At 43.6% G+C, this 18,527-nt stretch overlaps 1 protein-coding gene across 1 annotated transcript in view; it reads right to left on the reverse strand.

Moving 5' to 3' along the window:
* LOC128802364 (ras GTPase-activating protein 1-like) overlaps positions 1–17,042 on the reverse strand; it is a 160,886-nt gene extending 143,844 nt beyond the window's left edge. The window contains exon 1 of the mRNA XM_053968686.1: positions 16,119–17,042. Coding sequence (XP_053824661.1) covers positions 16,119–16,579 — 461 coding nt within the window. The 5' untranslated portion in view covers positions 16,580–17,042. The remainder of the gene's footprint in view (positions 1–16,118) is intronic.
* Between the last annotated feature and the right edge of the window lie 1,485 nt (positions 17,043–18,527).

Below are 18,527 nucleotides of genomic sequence, written 5' to 3' on the forward strand. Positions count from 1 at the left end.
GGAGCTGCATTCTGTTATGAACATCCTCTTCTCCCCAGAGGAGATACACCTCATAAGGTCAGCATGGATAAAGATTTGGGAGAAGGAAAATCGTACAAGACCCCTGGGTGAGCAAAAACTCCCTGTAGTGGACCCAAATTGGAATCCCAACCAGGAAGAGGGCTGGAGAAACATGCAAGACTACAGGACCCTAATTAAAAGAGGCATAAAATAATCTGTACCCAAAAGCAGCAATACCAAACTGGCATTTGATGGGAGTCAGGAAAAGGATGAATCCCCAGGGGTATGGCTAAATCAATTAAAACAAAATTTTCAGTTACATTCCAACATTGATCCTGAAGGACCAGAGGGCCAAGTATTATTAAAAGTACAGTTTGTTACCAAAGCTTGGCTTGACATTAGACAGAAATTAGAAAAATTAGAAGATTGGCAAGAAAGGGGAATTAACGATCTGTTAAGGGAAGCTCTAAAAGTTTATTTAAGGAGAGATGAGAAGAACAGAAGCAAAGCAAAAATTATGGTGGCAGTAGCAAGAGAAAATGTAGGAATGGGAAGAGGGGAGACGGGGGGGGGGGGGCAGAAAATAAAGGGAGGCTGGGTAAATGGAAAAAAACACCATCAGATTATGTGTATTGCTATTACCGCGGTGGAAAAGGGCACGTTAAGCAGGTTCTGTAAAAAATTACAAATGGATGAAGCAATTGAGAAAGAACAGGACACCCTAGAGGAGATTCTGAGAGGAAAGGATGACTAGGGGTGTCAGGGGCTCTACGCTCTGGGGGATGGGATCGAACACCAGCTAGAGCCCCTGGTAAACTTAGAAATTGGCCCCCAGAGCAAAGAATATGAGTTTTTAGCGGACACAGGTGCTGATCGATCCTGTGTGACGAAGCTCCCCAGAGATGCTCAGCTAAGCAAAAAGATCTGCAAAGTGCAGGGAGCAAAAGGGGAATCAATCAGAGCCCAGGTTATAGAGAGCATAATTATAAAAGGCAACTCAAAGGAATGCAGGGCTGATTTCCTTTATATCCCAAAACTAAGTTGCAACTTATTGGGGCGGGACCTGCAAATAAAGATGGGAATTGGAGTAGTGCCAAAGGAGGGGAGGATGGTTCCCCAAATAATGTTATTAACTGAACGGGATATGGGAAAAATTAGCCCAATTGTCTGGGTGGAAGGAGGAGGGCAAGGGTTGGTAAATATCCCACCAATTAAGATAGAAATGCAGTCAGAAATTCCCCCTGTTTGGTACAACAATGTCCCATCTCCCCTTAAGGCCAGAGAGGACTAACACCTGTGATACAGGGACTCGTGGAAGAAGGCATACTAGAACCATGCATGTCACCACATAATACACCAATTCTACCTGATGGAATCTATCGATTGGTGCAGGATTCAAGGGAAATTAACAAACGAACTATTTCCAGATATCCAATACTATCAGATCCATATAACTCTTCTCAGTCAAATTCCATGAGAGCATGCATGGTTCTCAGTAATAGATTTGAATGATGCTGTTCTGGTTTGAAAGCAAAACCAGTGAGAGACTCCAAGTCAGAAATACAATTTATTGTGAAAAGGGAAAAGAAACAAAATACATGCAATAATACAAAAGGAAGACCACTGACAAAGTCAGAATACAACCTGACACCCCTTTGGCCAGTGTGTTGGTAGCAGTCCAAATTGGAGTGGCTGCAGTCCTCTTGGAGTGGCAGATGTGGTTTCTGTTGGATCAGTGGTCCTGTAGAAAAGGTGTAGTCGTCCAATGGAAACCCCAGCTGTGTCCTCTTGGAAACCTTTGGGAAGGCTGCCTTTATGTCCAAAAATCCCAGAATATATCTAGGTGGGAATGCTTAGCTCCTCCCCCCTGGGCGGAGCATCTCACAATGGGCTGATGTCATTCTGAGTCATGTGGTGGGTCCTTGATCAACTGTTAAACAGAACTGGCTCCTGGAGAGTGTTATCTGAGTCATGTGGTAAGACATTGATGGGCCCATTAACAGGAGATAAGGAAAACTGTCCAGAAGACAACTGCTACACAGATGGCAATAGAAAACATCCTGCTTCTCAGATGCTTTCTGGGCCTGTCCGTTGGAGGTGGGGAGCAGGAATTGGTTTGCCTTCGAATGGGAAGACACAGACTGCAAATGTAAACAACAACTTAGGTGGACCCGCCTCCCACAAGGATTCACAGAGTCCCCTCATCTATTTGGACGAGCCTTAAAGGATCTTTTTATGTCCCTTGTACCCAGGGAAGGAATACAAATTCTACAATATATGGATGACCTACTAATATCAGGCAAAGATCAATAACAGGTCCAACAGGCCAGTATAAGCTTACTAAATTTCCTGAGAGAAAAAGGATTAAAAGTATCAAAGAAAAAACTCCAGTTTGTAGAAGAAGAGGTAAAGTACCTGGGGCATCTAATTGGAAAAGGATACAAAGAGCTCAGTCCTGAAAGAGTTGTGAGGATCCTGTCAATTCCACCACTCAAGACTAAAAGAAATGTAAGAAAGCTATTCGGTCTAATGGGCTATTGTAAATTATGGATTGATCAGTGTTGGGGAAGATGAAATAGCAAGGCCCTATAAATATGAGGGCCTGGCAAAAGAATCAGAGAATACAGATATCGAGATGAAAACAAGGTTTGAAATACCAAACCTTCATTACTGAGCATCCCGAAAACAATAATGCAATCCCCCCTTTCTGATAGATCCTAAGGTCAAATGGAATGTCCTGTCTCACCCCCCAATGTATGGTTCATCCCTCACCTGTAACCCTCCCCTGAAGTATCCGATGTCTGTAACCCCATTGGCCCAAGTCCTGTCCCAGCCCACCTTGAAGCCCCCTGATAAGGTGTGGCCGAGGGACCGGACGCTCTCTCTCTTGGACCTTCCTGCTGGGACACCCACCTGGCACCATCTCTCTCTCCCCCGCTCTCCCTGGGCCTGCCACGAGTTGCGGCTAACAACTCTAAGCAAGGCCCTTCATCCTTTACAATAAACCCTATGCTCTAAAGACCGGGCCTCAGAGATCCTTCGTTACCACCCACCCACACCGTCCTGGAGTCCAGCAATCCCCGCAGATCAGTATACTCAAACTGTAAAATTTTTGTATGAAAAAATTAATAAGTACAGAACCTGTAGCCTGGACTCTGGAGGATACCAAACGGCTCCAAGACTTAAAGGCTCGATTAAAAAAAGCCCCAGTTTTGAGTCTGCCTAGTTTAAGAAAACCATTTGATCTGTTTGTTAATGTTAAAGAAGGGATAGCATATGGAGTAATAACCGAAGATTGGGGGGGGGAAGCACGAAGCTAGTGGTTTATCTGTCAAAATTATTGGATCCAGTTGCAAGAGGGTGGCTAGCCTGTATTCAAGCTGTGGCAGCGACAGCTACCTTATTAAAAGACACTCTAAAGCTTACATTCAATGGGAGGATTCGAGTACACACACCCCACGACATGAGGATAGTGTTAAGCCAAAAAGCTCCTCAGTGGCTAACAGACAGCCGAATCCTGAGGTATGAAATAAGCCTGATGAATATTGAGAATCTAGAGATTGTCACCTCAAAATGTTTAAATCCTGCTCAATTCCTAATCGAGGAACCAATGGAAAATTTAGAGCATAATTGTATAGTGTTGATTGAGATAAAACAAAAGTAAGAGAAGACCTAGAAGAAGACCCCTTACCATATGGAAGGGTCCTGTATATAGATGGATCCTCTCAAATTGTAATGGGAAAAAGGGCGTCAGGATATGCCATTATTGAAGTAGGGGAAATCAAAGAAAAAGGGAAATTACCCTTGAATTGGTCTGCACAAAGTTGCGAGATATATGCCCTAAAGAGAGGTTTAGATTTATTAGTAGACAATATAGGGACAATATACACGGATTCTTGATACGCCTTTGGGATAGCTCATACCTTTGGAAAAATCTGGCAAGAGAGGGGATACCTTAACTCAAAAGGGAAAAATCTGGCACATGAAAGTCTGATCAGGGAAGTACTCAAATCCCTCAGAGGAACAAAAGAAATTGCCATAGTCCATATAAAAGGCCACCAAGAAGGGGATACCCCTGAAAAACCATTCCGGGAGGGAGGAAATTAGCCATAAGACCTTTCCAGAGTATTCAGGTTGATTTTACTGAATTAACTCCAGTCCAAGGGTATAAACATCTATTAGTCATAGTTGACCATCTAACCCACTGGGTTGAAGCGTTCCCCACGAGAAGGGAGACAGCCCAAACTGTGACAAAATTTCTCTTGGAAGAAATTATTCTGAGATACGGGATAGTAAATATTATTGATTCGGACCGTGGCCCCCACTTTACATTCAGCGTTCTGCAACAAGTCATCAGGGCCCTGGGAATAAAGTGGGAGTTACATACCCCTTGGCACCCTCAGAGTTCTGGGAGGGTCGAGAGGGTAAATCAAACTTTAAAGAATATTTTAACAAAATTAGTCTTAGAAACCCAATGGAATTGGGTCAAATGTTTACCACTAGCCCTATTACAAATAAGAACAAGACCCAGAACAGATCTAGGGGTCTCTCCTTACAAAATGTTGTTTGGGCTGCCTTTATTGCTTACCCCGTACAGTATTGGGGAACATCAAGAGGGGGGATGACCATGCAAAAATATATAGAAACAGTAACAACAACCCTAGAAGAACTAAGGAAAAAGGGCTACCGTCCCCAAACTTCCCCACTGGACTGTAAAATACATGGTATTAATCTGGAAGACTGGGTATTGATCAAATAATGGAAAATCCCTCCACTAACTGCTCACTTTGAAGGCCTCTTCCAGGTGCTGCTTACAACAAACATCGCAGTAAGAACAAAGGAGCGGGGCTGGACTCATGCAAGTCGAGTGAAGGGTCCAGTACAACCCCCAGCTGAGGCAAGCGAATGGACTATAGCCAGCAGAGACGATTAACACTTGAAATTGGTCCTGAGGAAAACCACAGAAAGAAGCACAACCCTGAACACAACCTCCCCACAGAAAACCTCTACACTGTTATCCTTATATCCTTAAAGTTTGTTAATGTTTGTTATAGTTATACATTTCAGTTTTGTTTAGCTAAGAATTGACAATCAGAATAACATCTCAGTTTCCAGTACTGTTCCATAGAGCACTCTCCTTGCAACCCTAATTGGGACTAAATTGAGGGAAGGGAGTCGGTACAATAAGGGTCATGGCAGAATGTCTCCAGAAGAAGGGAAAACCAGAGGTGTGAGGCAAGACTAGATTAGGAGCTACTTCCGGGAAATACTCTCAGGGCACCGAGAAAACCCCTGTGGTTCGAGAGGTGAGGAGGCCAGCCCGTACCAGACTCCCACTCATAGCAATGCTACTACTCATCCACTTCAGAGGAAGTGGAGGAAACCCTTGTGAGAAGTGTTACTATCCCTTGTATAGAGGAGATATAAGTGTATTAATCAGAGTACACACAAACATGAATCCCAAATGTATTCATCACTCCCAGTTAACAACCTGTAAAGAGGATAATAAAATATATTGGCTAGCTAAAAATATTGCAAACCCAAGCCAGAGGATGTCAGGAGAGTGCCCTATGAAAGAAAGATGGGTACGCTTTTGAACATGAAAGTGAAACCAACTTAGAGGTTACATTCAAAGAGAAAGAAGTGCAATTGAAAAGACAAAGGGATAGAGAGGGACAAATATATGGTAAGAATCTTTTTATCGATATGGTGGAAAAGATTAGAGAATTTAATTTGATTGTTGGGTGTGCGGGGGAACACACTTAAGTGAGATTTGGCCATGGGACGGTATCAGTTTGAGTCCCCTAGACATTTTAAAATGGATTACATCAAGAAAAAGCATTGTAGTACCCAAAAGAAGGGAAGGAGAGTGGAAGCTTAAATCAACAATAATAGGGGAAGAGTGTTTATCAAGAAAAGGGAAAATGTATACTATAAAAGTAGGACAAATGCCATGTAAAAGATATCTAGCAGCAAATGACACACACACCAGGTGGATCCCAGAAACTCCCCGTTTATATTGGTCAATAGAAAAAACTGAAAGTAGATGTGTATATAGTGAAAAAGAAAAAAATGTTTGAATGCTTAGGAGATTATATTAACACATTCTGGGCATTAGAAACCCTATCCAAATATTGGAAACATATAACGAATCAAGATTCTAATTTCTGGGATGCACCTAAAAATTTATTTTGGATCTGTGGTAACATGGCATATGTGAAATTACCGGGAGGGTGGACCAGGAGTTGCACAATTGGAGCTGTAAAACCATCCTTTTTCTTACTGCCTAAGGATGCGAAATCAAACTTGGGAGTTCCAGTATATGATGATCTGGCCAGAAAGAAAAGGAGTTTATTTGGCGGAACCCAAAATTGGAACAATGAAATTTGGACCCCACAAAAGATTATCAATACTTATGGGCCAGCTACCTGGGCCCAAGATGGATCCTGGGGGTACAGAACCCCAGTATATATGCTCAATCAAATCATCCGTTTACAAGCAGTACTTGAAATAATGTCCAATCAAACAACTCTGACCATTGATCTCTTAAACCAGCAGCAACAACAAACATGATCAGTAATTTACCAAATTCGATTGGGAGTGGACTACCTCCTCACAGAGGAAGGAGGGATTTGCAGGAAATGTAATACTTCAGAATGCTGCCTAGAGATTGATGACCACAGTCATGTAATTAAAAACATTACTCAAAATATTAGAAAACTAACCTATGGTGGAACAGAAAAAAAGGACCCCCTTGTTTGGAGAATCTGATTGGTGGGACAACTTGTTCACCTGGAATGGTAAATGGTGGAAGAAATTGGCCTTCTTTTCAGTGTGTGCACTAGCTAGTGTAATATTTCTACCATGTGCAATTCCATGTCTAGTCTGGATAGTAACCAGCATTGTCCAAAGCAGCATCATGCTGCAAGGTAACGTAGAAGGGAAAAATGGCGAAAAAGTAATGCTAATGAAATAACAGTGTGATCAGAATGCCAGAGTTATGCTTGAACAGTACGAGAAACTGAGAAAAGTAGAAGTTGAACTTTAAAAGGTTGATGCAGGCTAGAAGCCTGATCAAATACTTAGAGGGGGGGAATTGTTAAAAATAGGTTAGAAACTGTTGTAAAATAGTTGATAATTGTTAAGCATGTACTGTTAGTTTGGTTATGGTAAAAGGGGTTACAAGAATAGTTGTCAGAAATACGGTACTCTATGTACCATAATACACCTAAGTAAAGTGCACCACCCCCCAAGCAAAACGAGCCAGCCTGGACAGAACTATAATGGGCCAATCAAGCACCTTAAACCTTCATGCAAATGAAGGATCCAAAAAGAAACCAATCCAAAGGGACAAAAAACAAGATAAAAAGGGGCATCTGACCCAATGAAGGTGTGCCACTCCACCTGGAACATCGCTCCACCTGGAACATCGGGGACATCACTGCTCAGAAGACCCAGCGTCAGCGCTGCAGCATCCTCGACGGGAACACTCCTGCTCAGCCCGCGGGCCCCCTTACTTTAGGCCTTTTTATTATAATAAATGTTGAAATCACTTTTAGTACTGGGAGTGTCGTCCCGTTTATAACACTTCCAACATAAGGTTAAAATACAGTTTTGTTCTGCTGCTCCTAACCACTGTTTTAAAATAGTACTTGTGACATCATCTATTCGGACTGAAATATAACCAGATTTATATATAATTCTATTCTGCAAGGACACAAATTATAAAATCTGGATAAATCAGCAAACTACCCAAAATAAGGTGTTTATAGTCCCTTTGCAATTCAAAAACAGGCATTAGTAAGAAACACTCATTACCTGATGAAAAAAGGTTACCTTCTAACTACCTTAATTGCAAAACAGAAGAGAAATTTCATACACTAAAATCAATTTACATCACAGCTGCAGACAGTTAGAATTAGACTCACATCCACAAAGGCAGTTTAACCACCCCAATATCTGCTAGAAGAACAACACATCAGAACATAAGCAGTCAAGGAGGTTCCTGGAGAGGCTCATTGGGAATGTGAAGGCCAAAGGCAACCTTGGCTACAGTGACCATGAAATGGCAGAATTCAGGGGAGCAAAAAGCAAGATCACAATACTGAATTTCAGGAGAGCAGTATGGGCCTCTTCAGGGATCTCCTTGGAAGAGTCCCATGGGATAATGCCCTGGAAAGAAGGGGAACCCAAGAAAGCTGGTTAATATTCAAGGATCACCTCAACCAAAGGCAACAAGAAGGGATTCTATAAGTACACAAGTGACAAAAGGAAGACTAGGGAAAACATGAGCCCACTGCTGAATGGGGCAGGGGTCCTGGTGATACAGGACATGGAAAAATACTGAGGTACTCAATGCCTTCTTCACCTCAGTCTTTACTGGCAAGACCAGCTGTCAGGGACTGAAATGATTCATGCCTTAAACACTGTTATAAAATAATTTTGCCCATTATAGCAAAACTGTATAAAGAAGCCACTGAAGCCTACCCTTCAGTAAAGATGCCTGACTAGAACTTTGGACTTGAGAGGAATAGCAGATTTGTCTTTACAAACAAGCTATGGGTCTGCTGGTAGATAAAACTAGCACTGAGAGATAAAAGAAATAATGGGAAGGATTCGACTGATTGATGGAAAAAGATATTTGCTTTTACAAATAAGCTTTAAGTTTGCTGATAAATGAAATTAGACATTGAAAGATGAAAGAAACAATGGGGAAAACCCCTAAATTCTGTAAGAATTAAAAATTAAAAGGGAGGGTTATACATTAGGGGGAAATCTTTGGTATCAGGCATATCGGGAAGTCTGTACCTCTCAAGTACCTCAGCCAATGGGGAAAGAGAGAAGGGAAATGCGGCCAGGAAATCAGGATAAAAGAGGAGGTTGCGTCCTCCAAAAATTTGAGAGAACCCAGGGGAATGCCCCATGGCCTCTCCCTTTATTTGAATAAAGTAAAAGGACTCCTCTGTCTCCTTTTTGGACATAAACCTCTGATGTTTGTGGATTAATTTTCCTGACAGACTGAAAGTCAAACTGCTGAGATTAGACAAAGGGAAACCCATTCTTCAGTCATCTCAGGCTTGGGGAGAAGTAAACAAGGAAAAGAATGAGAGCCAAACCCAGCAGTCATGCTAAGAATCATCTCTGGCTTGTTTTGGGGTGAGGGAGGCCGTAGCCCACAGACCCATTTGCTGGGAGCAGGTTTACACAGATTTCCACCCCCCCCCCCCAACCGAGGTGGGAGAAAATTTTGGTGTGTCGTAGCCTCTGCTCAAGGGCAGTGAACCCATCCATCCTCCCTTACGCAAACTGGCTGTGGAACCCCCAACCCTGGGAAGGCTACATCCATGGGACATACTTGTGAGAAACAACTGAGGGGGTATCTTAATCTATCAAGGACCTCCCCCCCGAAGTGTCCCCCCAGAGTCATTCCTGAGGCCTTGCACCACAGGACTGCATGTGATGTAACAAATCCAGAGTCTGTCCTAAGAAACAATGGTAACCCCCCCCCGCCCAGGGAGGTGCCTGGGTTTTTCTACCTAGCCTGAACTAGTTATATTAACCCATCGGGTTCTATGCTTTTTGGGGGACCATCACCACCAAGAAGACCAGCTGGAGAGGATCAATGGAACATCATTTGGATCCGCAGATGGTGATATTTTCTTTATTCTCTCTCTGTCACTCTCTTTCTGTCCCCCTACCTCTTTTCTATTTATTTCTCTTTTTTTGTCTCTCTTTCTTTCTCTCTCTCTCATATTTACTATTAAATAAAACCCATACTATTGACTTTGGCATATGGTCTTGTTTGCACCTTAATTCACGCAGAGGCATTTCTAATAATTTTAATAACCAGATCATAACACTGGCCTTCAGAAATCCTGAGTCTCAGAGACCAGAAGAAAGGCTGGAGCAAGAAAGATGTACTCTTGCTGGAAGAAGATCAGGTCAGGGAATACTTCAGCAAACTGGACGTACATAAGATCACAGGCCCTGATGAGATACACCCATGAACACAGAGGGAGCTGGCTGATATCATTGTGGGGCCACTCTACATAATATTTGAATGGTCATGGCAATTGGAAGAGGTGCCCAAATAGTGGAGGAAAGCAAATGTCACCTGAATCTTAAAGAAAGGGGACCCAGGGAACTACAGGCCAGTCAGCCTCATCATGATCCCTGGGGAAGGTGATGGAGCACCTGATGCTGAAAACCACTTCCACACAGGTGAAGGACAAGAAAAGTTACAAGGAGTAGTCAGCATGGCTTCACAAAGGGGAAGTCTTGCTTGACCAACCTGATAACCTTCTATGATGAAATGCCTGGTTTGGCACATGAGGGGAGAGCAGTGGATATTGTCTATCTGGACTTCAGGGAAGCTTTTGACATTATCTCTCTGTTGGAGGTTAGGATTTTCCCTTTCTGTTTTCTTTCTCTTAGGGGATTTTCTCACATTTTCTTGCTAAAAAACAATAACGATCAGTACTTAAGAGAAACAAAAGAAGTAACCACAGAGAAGGGGGAGGAGTGCAGCTGGCTTTACTATGATAGCTGAGGGGTTTCTCTGAGAAAGGCAGAGATACCATGAGATTTGGGCTGGGGCAAGGGGTTGGGTGCAGGTCCTGGCTCTCTCTTGCTTTCTCGGCTTTCAGAGAGGAAACAGGCTGCTGTCGCTGTGAGAAGAATTCGCCACCACTGCGAGGTTCCGTCTCCTGCTGCCTTTCTTCTACCGTGAGTGGAGCTCTGCTCGTAAGAGCAGCCGTTGCACTGGGACCTTATTAACACCCTACCGCACCAAAGGAATCATCTGCTCGAGTGCCTCAGGGGAAACCCCGGGATCCCCGAGCCCCTTCCCCCTCCAAGGGAGCCTCTCCCAGCCGGGTTCGGGAGCTGGGCTGCCACTGCCCAGCCCCCGCCCTTTCTTTGCCACTGCTCCGGTTTTTTTGCTACACTGTAACCCCGCAACCCCTGCCTGCTGGGACGTCCCGTGGTTCCAGCTACAGCTGCTGAATTTCTGATACATCCCGTCTACCACTCTGGGATTTTTTTTTGCTTGTACCTGCCATTCCAGCTTGGTGCTTCCGAGGTCCCTGCTACAGCTCCTTTTGCTATCCAGAGGGGGCACCGGGATCGGCTGCCCGAGGTTTGTAAAGGAAGCCCCTTCTCTATCCCTTTCCGACGTCTGCATCCGCCATTGTACACATGAAAGAGACGGCCGAACTCACGTCACAGTGCCCCCTGCAGCCGCAGGGGAATCATCGCACTTGCCCTGCCCGGCTGGGGAGTCACCAGCGCCCCTGCCAGCTGCGACCATAACTACACCAAAGGAGAATGTGCCTCCCAGCCGAGAGAAGGCTGTTACTGGGTTTCTGGTTTTGTTTGTTGTTGCTGCCATTATTGTTGTTTGCTTGCCTTGTTATCCATATACATACTAGTAAAGAACTGTTATTCCTTTTCCCATATCTTGCCTGAAAGCCCCTTAATTTCAAAGTTATAATAATTCGGAGGGAAGAGGGTCATATTCTCCATTCCAAGGGAGGTTCCTGCCTTCCTTGGCAGACATTTGTCTTTCAGACCGAGACACTCCCATATGATCCTCATAGAGAAGCAGTATAAGCAAACAATGAGGTGGACCAAAACTGGCTGAATATCAAGGCCAAGAGATTGGTGGTCAGCAGCACGTCTAGTTGGACACCAGTATGTACCCCAGGGGTCAATACTGGGTCTAGTCCTGTTTAACACCTTCATTAATGATCTGGACAATGAGGCATAGCATATCCATAGCAAGTTTGCAGAAACAGGAGAAGCAGCTGATACACCAAGGGGTCATGCTGCCATCCAGAGGAACCTTGACAGTCTGGAGAAACAGTCTGACAGGAATCTCATGCAGTTCAATGACAGGAAGTGCAAAATCCTGCACCTGAGGAAGAATAAGCCCAGGCACTAATACACATACTGGGGGCTTACCAGTTGGAAAGTAGTTTTGCAGAAAAAGACCTGGGGAGTCCTGGTGGACACCAAATTGGATGTGAGCCAGCAATGTGCCCTTGCTGCAAAGAAGGCAAATGGTATCCTGGGCTACATTAGGAGGAATGTTGCCAGCAGGTTGGGGGAGGTGATTCTTCCCCTCTACTCAGCATTGGCGAGGCCACATTTGGAGTCCCATGTCCAGTTTTGGGCTCCCCAGTACAGGAGAGACACAGACATAATGATGTGAGTCCAAGAAAGGGCCATGAAGGGACTGAAGCATCTCTCCTATGAGGAAAGGCTGTCTAGCCAAGAGATCAGAGGAGATCTCATCAACATATACAAATACCTGAAGGGAGAGTGCAAAGATTGTGGCTATTGTCAGTCATGCCCAGTGACAGGACAACATGCAATGGGCTATATCTGAAGCACAGGAGGTTCTGTCTTTACATGAGGAAACACTTTTTTTTTTTTTTTTTTTTTTTACTGTGAAGATGACTGAGCACTGGACACAGGCTGCTCAGAGAAGTTGTAGAGTTCAAACATGCCAATATTATTTCCCCTCAGTTTTCAATGTAATACAAATTTATTCTTTGGTATGGAGTATAGCCTTCAATAATTATTGTAAAGCTATGCACTTTCAGAAAAACATTTTATTAGCTACTGAAATAAACAAATGTTGCATAACTCTGGACTTGCTACCTCTGACAAATTCAGCTGAAGAAACTATAACTTCACACTACATTGAGACAAAACATGTTTTCCTTTTACTCAAACCACATTTGTTAAATACTTCTCTACCCAGCTCTCTCTCTCTTTTTTTTCTCACTAATGTTGTCTCGACAGATGCCAAGAGTGACTGTAACAATACATCTACCATGGAAAGGATTTTTGTTATCAAAGGATTTCAAAGGATTTTCATTTCAATATGATAATCACCACTTAAAGAAACACCATATGAAAATATGAATTGTGTCAGAATATACTGGAACTGCTTTTGCCATCTTAATGCAACACTATTATATATCTTGTCAACTTTAAGATTTTTATTCAAATACATAAACAACTAAACTATTTCACATATCACCAGTTTACTAGTAAATTCCTTAACTTTGTAGGCATTTCTGTAACACCATTTCAGACTGCCATCAACCTCTGGCAGTAAGCTTTGCAGATGAGGTAGATAGTGCAGAGAAAAACACCCAACACACAAAGGAAATTGTCCACTCTATTACCTAGCATCCTGTGCCTCCCACCTACCATTAAGCTACAGAATAAACATACTACTTCTACACTCAAATGAAAAAGTATATACTGAACAGACAATCATTAAGTCAGACTCATTCAGGATTGTGGTGCATTGCTTTGTACAGTATTTGCATGCCCTCTGCACACTAAGGACAGAACTGAAACAGAGGTAGGATGTGTGATGATTGTTTAACATGCCCATATAGTGCTTCCACAATTCAACAATTAAATAGGTCAGCCCAATCAGGGAAGTCTGAATTCTGAATTCCCTGAGTGCATCAGCTGGTCTGTGTCATTCATCCAAAGAAGGCATGCCCTGCTTCTTGCCACCCTGCTCAATAACCATGGTTCTGTAAGCCTTTGCACTCATGGGTATTAAGTTTAGCCCAGTATTGGTAAATGATTGGATTTGTTGTTGTTTTGACCTGGATAATTATACTAGTGAATTACTGAATGTGTTGTAAAACCACAGATAATTGTACTACTGATCTCTATTTAGCAGTAGCTTGTTTATCCCTAAAGCTGTTTGGTCTAGCATCTCTTACTGTATCCTGAACCTATAGCTTGGCAGTGCCTCCTTAGGCTGTTACAGTGACCAAAGGGAAATATCAATCAATCATAGTTTTTGGACTTTAAGTATTTTAATTAGCATAATTTGTTACATATTGACAAGCTTCTCCCACTGCTACAAAATTAATCATATTAAAATTTATTCCCATTTTCCTGAGGTACTTGGAAAAGAGGAAGTGTATTAGGTTTTTGCTTATAATATTAAAGTGACAGATCTTTGTTCAATTCTATAAAAACAGATGGTATGATTACAAAGTACGCTTCCAAAATAAAACATCAGGACTGAAAGAATAAAACTTACTATCAATGTGCAGCTAATTTAAATTACTTAACTGACAATGGTAAAAAATACTTTGTATCAAAATAATGTATAAAAGAGAAAAGAAATTCTGATTATTTTTAATTACCCAACAACTTTTTTTTAAAAAAAGTCACAAAAATTATAAGTTACAAAGAAAAAACAGGTAAGTAGATGGAGATATAAGTTTCTGAATCAATTTTCAACATCTATTTTGCTGCCTAAATGTTTTTATACTGAAGGACCCACAAGAACAAATACTCAACTACACAGTTATGCTGGTCCTGCAAAGGCTTCAATATCACTTTTGTCTTAACAAGCTAAGTAGCTTCATGGACCAACAGAGAAAATCAGGGCCTTCGAAGTCATGTTTTTTGTCAGAAATTTTGTATCCTCTTTTATGAAAGTTAACCTTCATGCTATCATGCGAGTTACAATACTCTGACAGCAAAATCCACTTATAATTGTGAAAGTGGTAATGATTACTTAGTATCAAATACATGATCATTCACCAAGAATTACTTCTCTTTCTAAAAAATATTTGAAAAAAAAGCACAACTTTACTTTCTGAGATACATAATAACCAGTTCTAACAGAAAAAGCAGTCTGATCTTTCAGAGAGAACAACAGGATACTGTCTCTCTGACATAATACACAATACTGAAGAAGTAACTTCACCTTTATGTGCCTCTATTTCCCTCCTCAGTCTTTATCTTAAACTGTCTGATTGTATTGCTAGCTCTTTATGGAAGTATAAAACTTTAAGACTATTCAAACACTGTCTTCACAAAACAAGGTCTTACTCTTTATTACCTTTCACAAAAAGTCAAGAAATCAAAAGAGGAAAGGATTAGTAGAAAGCCTGCCATGGTTAGAGATTACTTTTAAAAAACAAACATTTAATATTATAGAAATGAACTCTCCAACACCAGTTATGAAGACGGTAAAAATGAACCTAAATTCAGATGGGTTTTCAGATTAATTTTGACCTATACCTTGAATATATCTGCCATCTTCTACCTTGAAACCATGATATTCTCTACACTTACTACAACTTCAGAAATAACATATTTCTATATGCCAACATAAGCAATTTAAGCCTTTGAAACGGTTTCATTTTGGGGAGAATAAGGTACTTACTTGAAGGCTGTTCCAATACAAGCTGTCATGGTTTAACCTGGGTAGCTAAACACCACACAGCCACTCGCTCACTCCTCCCCCCACTAATAAGCTAGAATATACAAAACAAGTGATGCACAATGCAGTTGCTCATCACCTGCCGACCAGTTCCTGAGCAGCAACCCCCAGACAACTTTCCCCCTAGCTTATATGCTGAGCATAATGCCGTATGGTATGGAATACCCCTTTGGCCAGTTTAGGTCACCTGCCCTAGCTATGTTCCCTCCCAGCCTACTCGCTGGTGGGGTGATGTGAAAAGCTGAAGAGTCCTTGACTTAGTGCAAACACTGCTTAGAAACAACTAAAAACATCTATGTGTTATCAACCTTATTATCATCCTAAATCCAAAATACAGCGTTATACCAGCTACTAGGAAGAAAATTAACTGTATCCCAGCGAAAACAGGACACAAGCCTTGCTACCTTTTTATGTAAATCTGCAGACTTCCTGGAATTAGTTCACTGTTAAATCCAAAGGTTGTTTAGCGCACTCGCCAGTTACGTGAACTCTATATAACGTTATCTGATTTTTTTTTTTATTTCGCAAAATATAACTGGAGAACTGCTCTGCCTCTAGCGCAAGATTCTTTATATAACTAGCATTGTAGGAATCACGATCAAGCTGATGGAAGGAAAAGTATAATAAAAATATTAACGAAGACTTATAGTTAATTTTTTCAATTGTTTTTTCTTTCCAAACATAACCTAATGAAAAACTTCTACGACACTTCCACAAGAGTTTGAGAAAGTGTGTAGGCCTGACGCGGCGCTGCCCACTGCGGCGCTCCTCTTCCCCCTTCCCCACGGGGGAAACGTCCAGGGGTGGCGGACACCCGACGGGGTCAAGAAACGCTGCTACTCACTGATTTGTGGGGGGAGCGTTGAGCGGGATGACCACCTCCTCCTCTTCATACTCGGGCCCATCCAACGAGTCGCCTTCATCCACAATCCCCAGCCCCCCCGCTAAGGAAGGTGGCTGTTGCGGCGGCGGCAGCGGGGGAAAGGCGACAGTGTTGTGTTTGGGTGGGAGCAGCACCTCTCCGGACACCTCCGGCCTTTGTCCAGTTTCTGGCAGTGCGTCTCGGGAGGCCAGAGAGGCAGGCCCGGAGCTTAACGCCAGGAGCCCCAGCGGCGAGCACAACGCCGGACCGCCAGCGCCCGGGCTGTCCCCGCCAGAGCCAGCCAGGAAAGGGCCCTGCGACCCCAGCTCCTTGCCTCGGCATAACGTGGGGTAGTGCTCCGACTCAGCTCCGCCAACAGTTCCTACTATCCCGGCAGCGGTAACCGAGCCGCCCTCCTCAACCCCGGCCTCGGCCGCCATCATGTTGAGCCTCACTTCCTCCTACCTCCACCTCCTCCACCGAACGCAGCACTCCGGGGAGGTGGCGACGACTTCCTCCTCCCCGCGCCTCCGCCTGCAGGGAGTGGAGCTAGTACTAGGAGAAGATTTCTCCAGCAGACAGGCTCTGAACAATAACCGTCTGAGTGCCCAGAGTAATTCCTCAAGACCCCAGCGCTGCTACTTTACCCCCCTGCAGCCGCGAGGGGAGCAACTCTTGCAGAGATAGAACTCTACGCTCTCACCCCACCCCTCCCCCAAAAGCCAGCGAGGGCACGCGACTGCATGGGTGGGGCAAAGAAGAAAAGGGGGAGGAAGCTAGTTAGCTAGCGACGGAGAAAAGGGCAGATTGGTGAGTTGCACTTGCGCGTTTAGTATCTTAATCTCTTTCAGGGAGTAGGCAGCAGAGCGCGGAGCGTAAGGTAGCTAATAAAGAAGATGGGGGTTCCCTGCTCCCTCTTGAGGCGTGTAAGGGATACAGGGAGGGGAGAAAAGAATAGGGAGCCCCCCACCATTCCTGCCTCGGAGAAAACAAACAAACATAAAACCAAACCCCACACCAAATGACGCCACAACAACCAAACAGGAAAAGGCAGATCTCCCCAGATCGTGCCAAAGTTTGTTCTTCTCCCGAACTACGGCATCGAAATTGAGAACAACTGTGCGAGTCTCTTGCACTACCAAGTGTGAAGCAATAAATACTCACGTAGGTCTATAGGGAAAGCAGGGCTGTTCGCAGGTCATTCCAGTACAACAAAACCAAAACCAAACAAACAAAAGCAGGAATTTGCTCAGTGCTATGCTGCTGCCTACAGGGAGAACAGCTCTAGTGAGGCACCCTAGCGCGGATGCTACAGTGCGGGAGAGGGGAGTAGATCCGGGCGAGGGGCGATGCCACAGGCTCTAGCCATTAGGAGCGGAGGAAGCGGGGGATTGAGAAGAAATCGGTTTTCGTGTCTAGCCGCCAAATACACAGTGATGAAGGTCTCGCTGGGTACTCATGTGCTTATTCAGACGATGCTATGCTTCAAGCCGCAAGTAGGGCCTTACCAGTGGGTTAGTTTCTAGGTAAAATTGGGGAGTATTCTGACAGAATGCAAGTATGGGGTAGTTTTTCTTGATGCTCTGGTACTTGGATCCAGACTTTCTCAGCACAGTGGAAGTTGCGGTGCTTGTACAGTATTTTAAAAATACCTCATAAAAGCCTAGATGCAAAAACCCCAGAATGATTCAAAAGATCTAGCGTTAATTGGCCGCTTCTAGGCCTGTCTTCACATAGAATGACAGCACTGCTCAATTAGATGGAATTTTGTATAGTGTAGTGGTTTGACCTTGACTGCCAGATGTCCACCAAGATGCTCTATTCACTCCCCATCTACCAACAAGACAGAAAGAAAACACAACAAAAAGCTTGTGGGTTGAGATAAGGCCAGGGAGATCACTCAGCCATTACTTTCACAGGCAAAACAGACTTGATGTGGGGAAATTAACTTATTGCCCATTAAACAGATAGTAATACAATAAGAAATAAGAACAAATCTTCCCCCCATCCCTCCCTTCATCCCGGGCTCAGCTTCATTCCCAACTCCTCTACCTCCTTCCCCCTCCAAATGGTGGAGGGAGATGGAGAATGGAGGTTGTGATCAGTTCATCATGCATTGTCTCTGCTGCTCCTTCCTCCTCACACTCTTTCCCTGCACCACTGTGGGGTCCCTCCAATGGGAGACAGTCATTTGCAAACTTCTCCAATGCGGGTCCTTCCCACAGGCTGCAGTCTGTCAGAAAGAGACTGCTCCAGAGTGGGTCCTCCACAAGGCCACAGTTCCTGCTAGAAAACACGTTCCCATGTGGGCCCCTCTCCACAATCTGCAGTTCCTGCCAAGAGCTTGCTCCAACATGGACTCTCTATGAGTTGCGGCTTCCTTCAGGGCAC

This window comes from Vidua chalybeata, chromosome W, assembly GCF_026979565.1.
Source record: "Vidua chalybeata isolate OUT-0048 chromosome W, bVidCha1 merged haplotype, whole genome shotgun sequence".
Taxonomy (NCBI): Eukaryota; Metazoa; Chordata; class Aves; order Passeriformes; family Viduidae; genus Vidua; species Vidua chalybeata.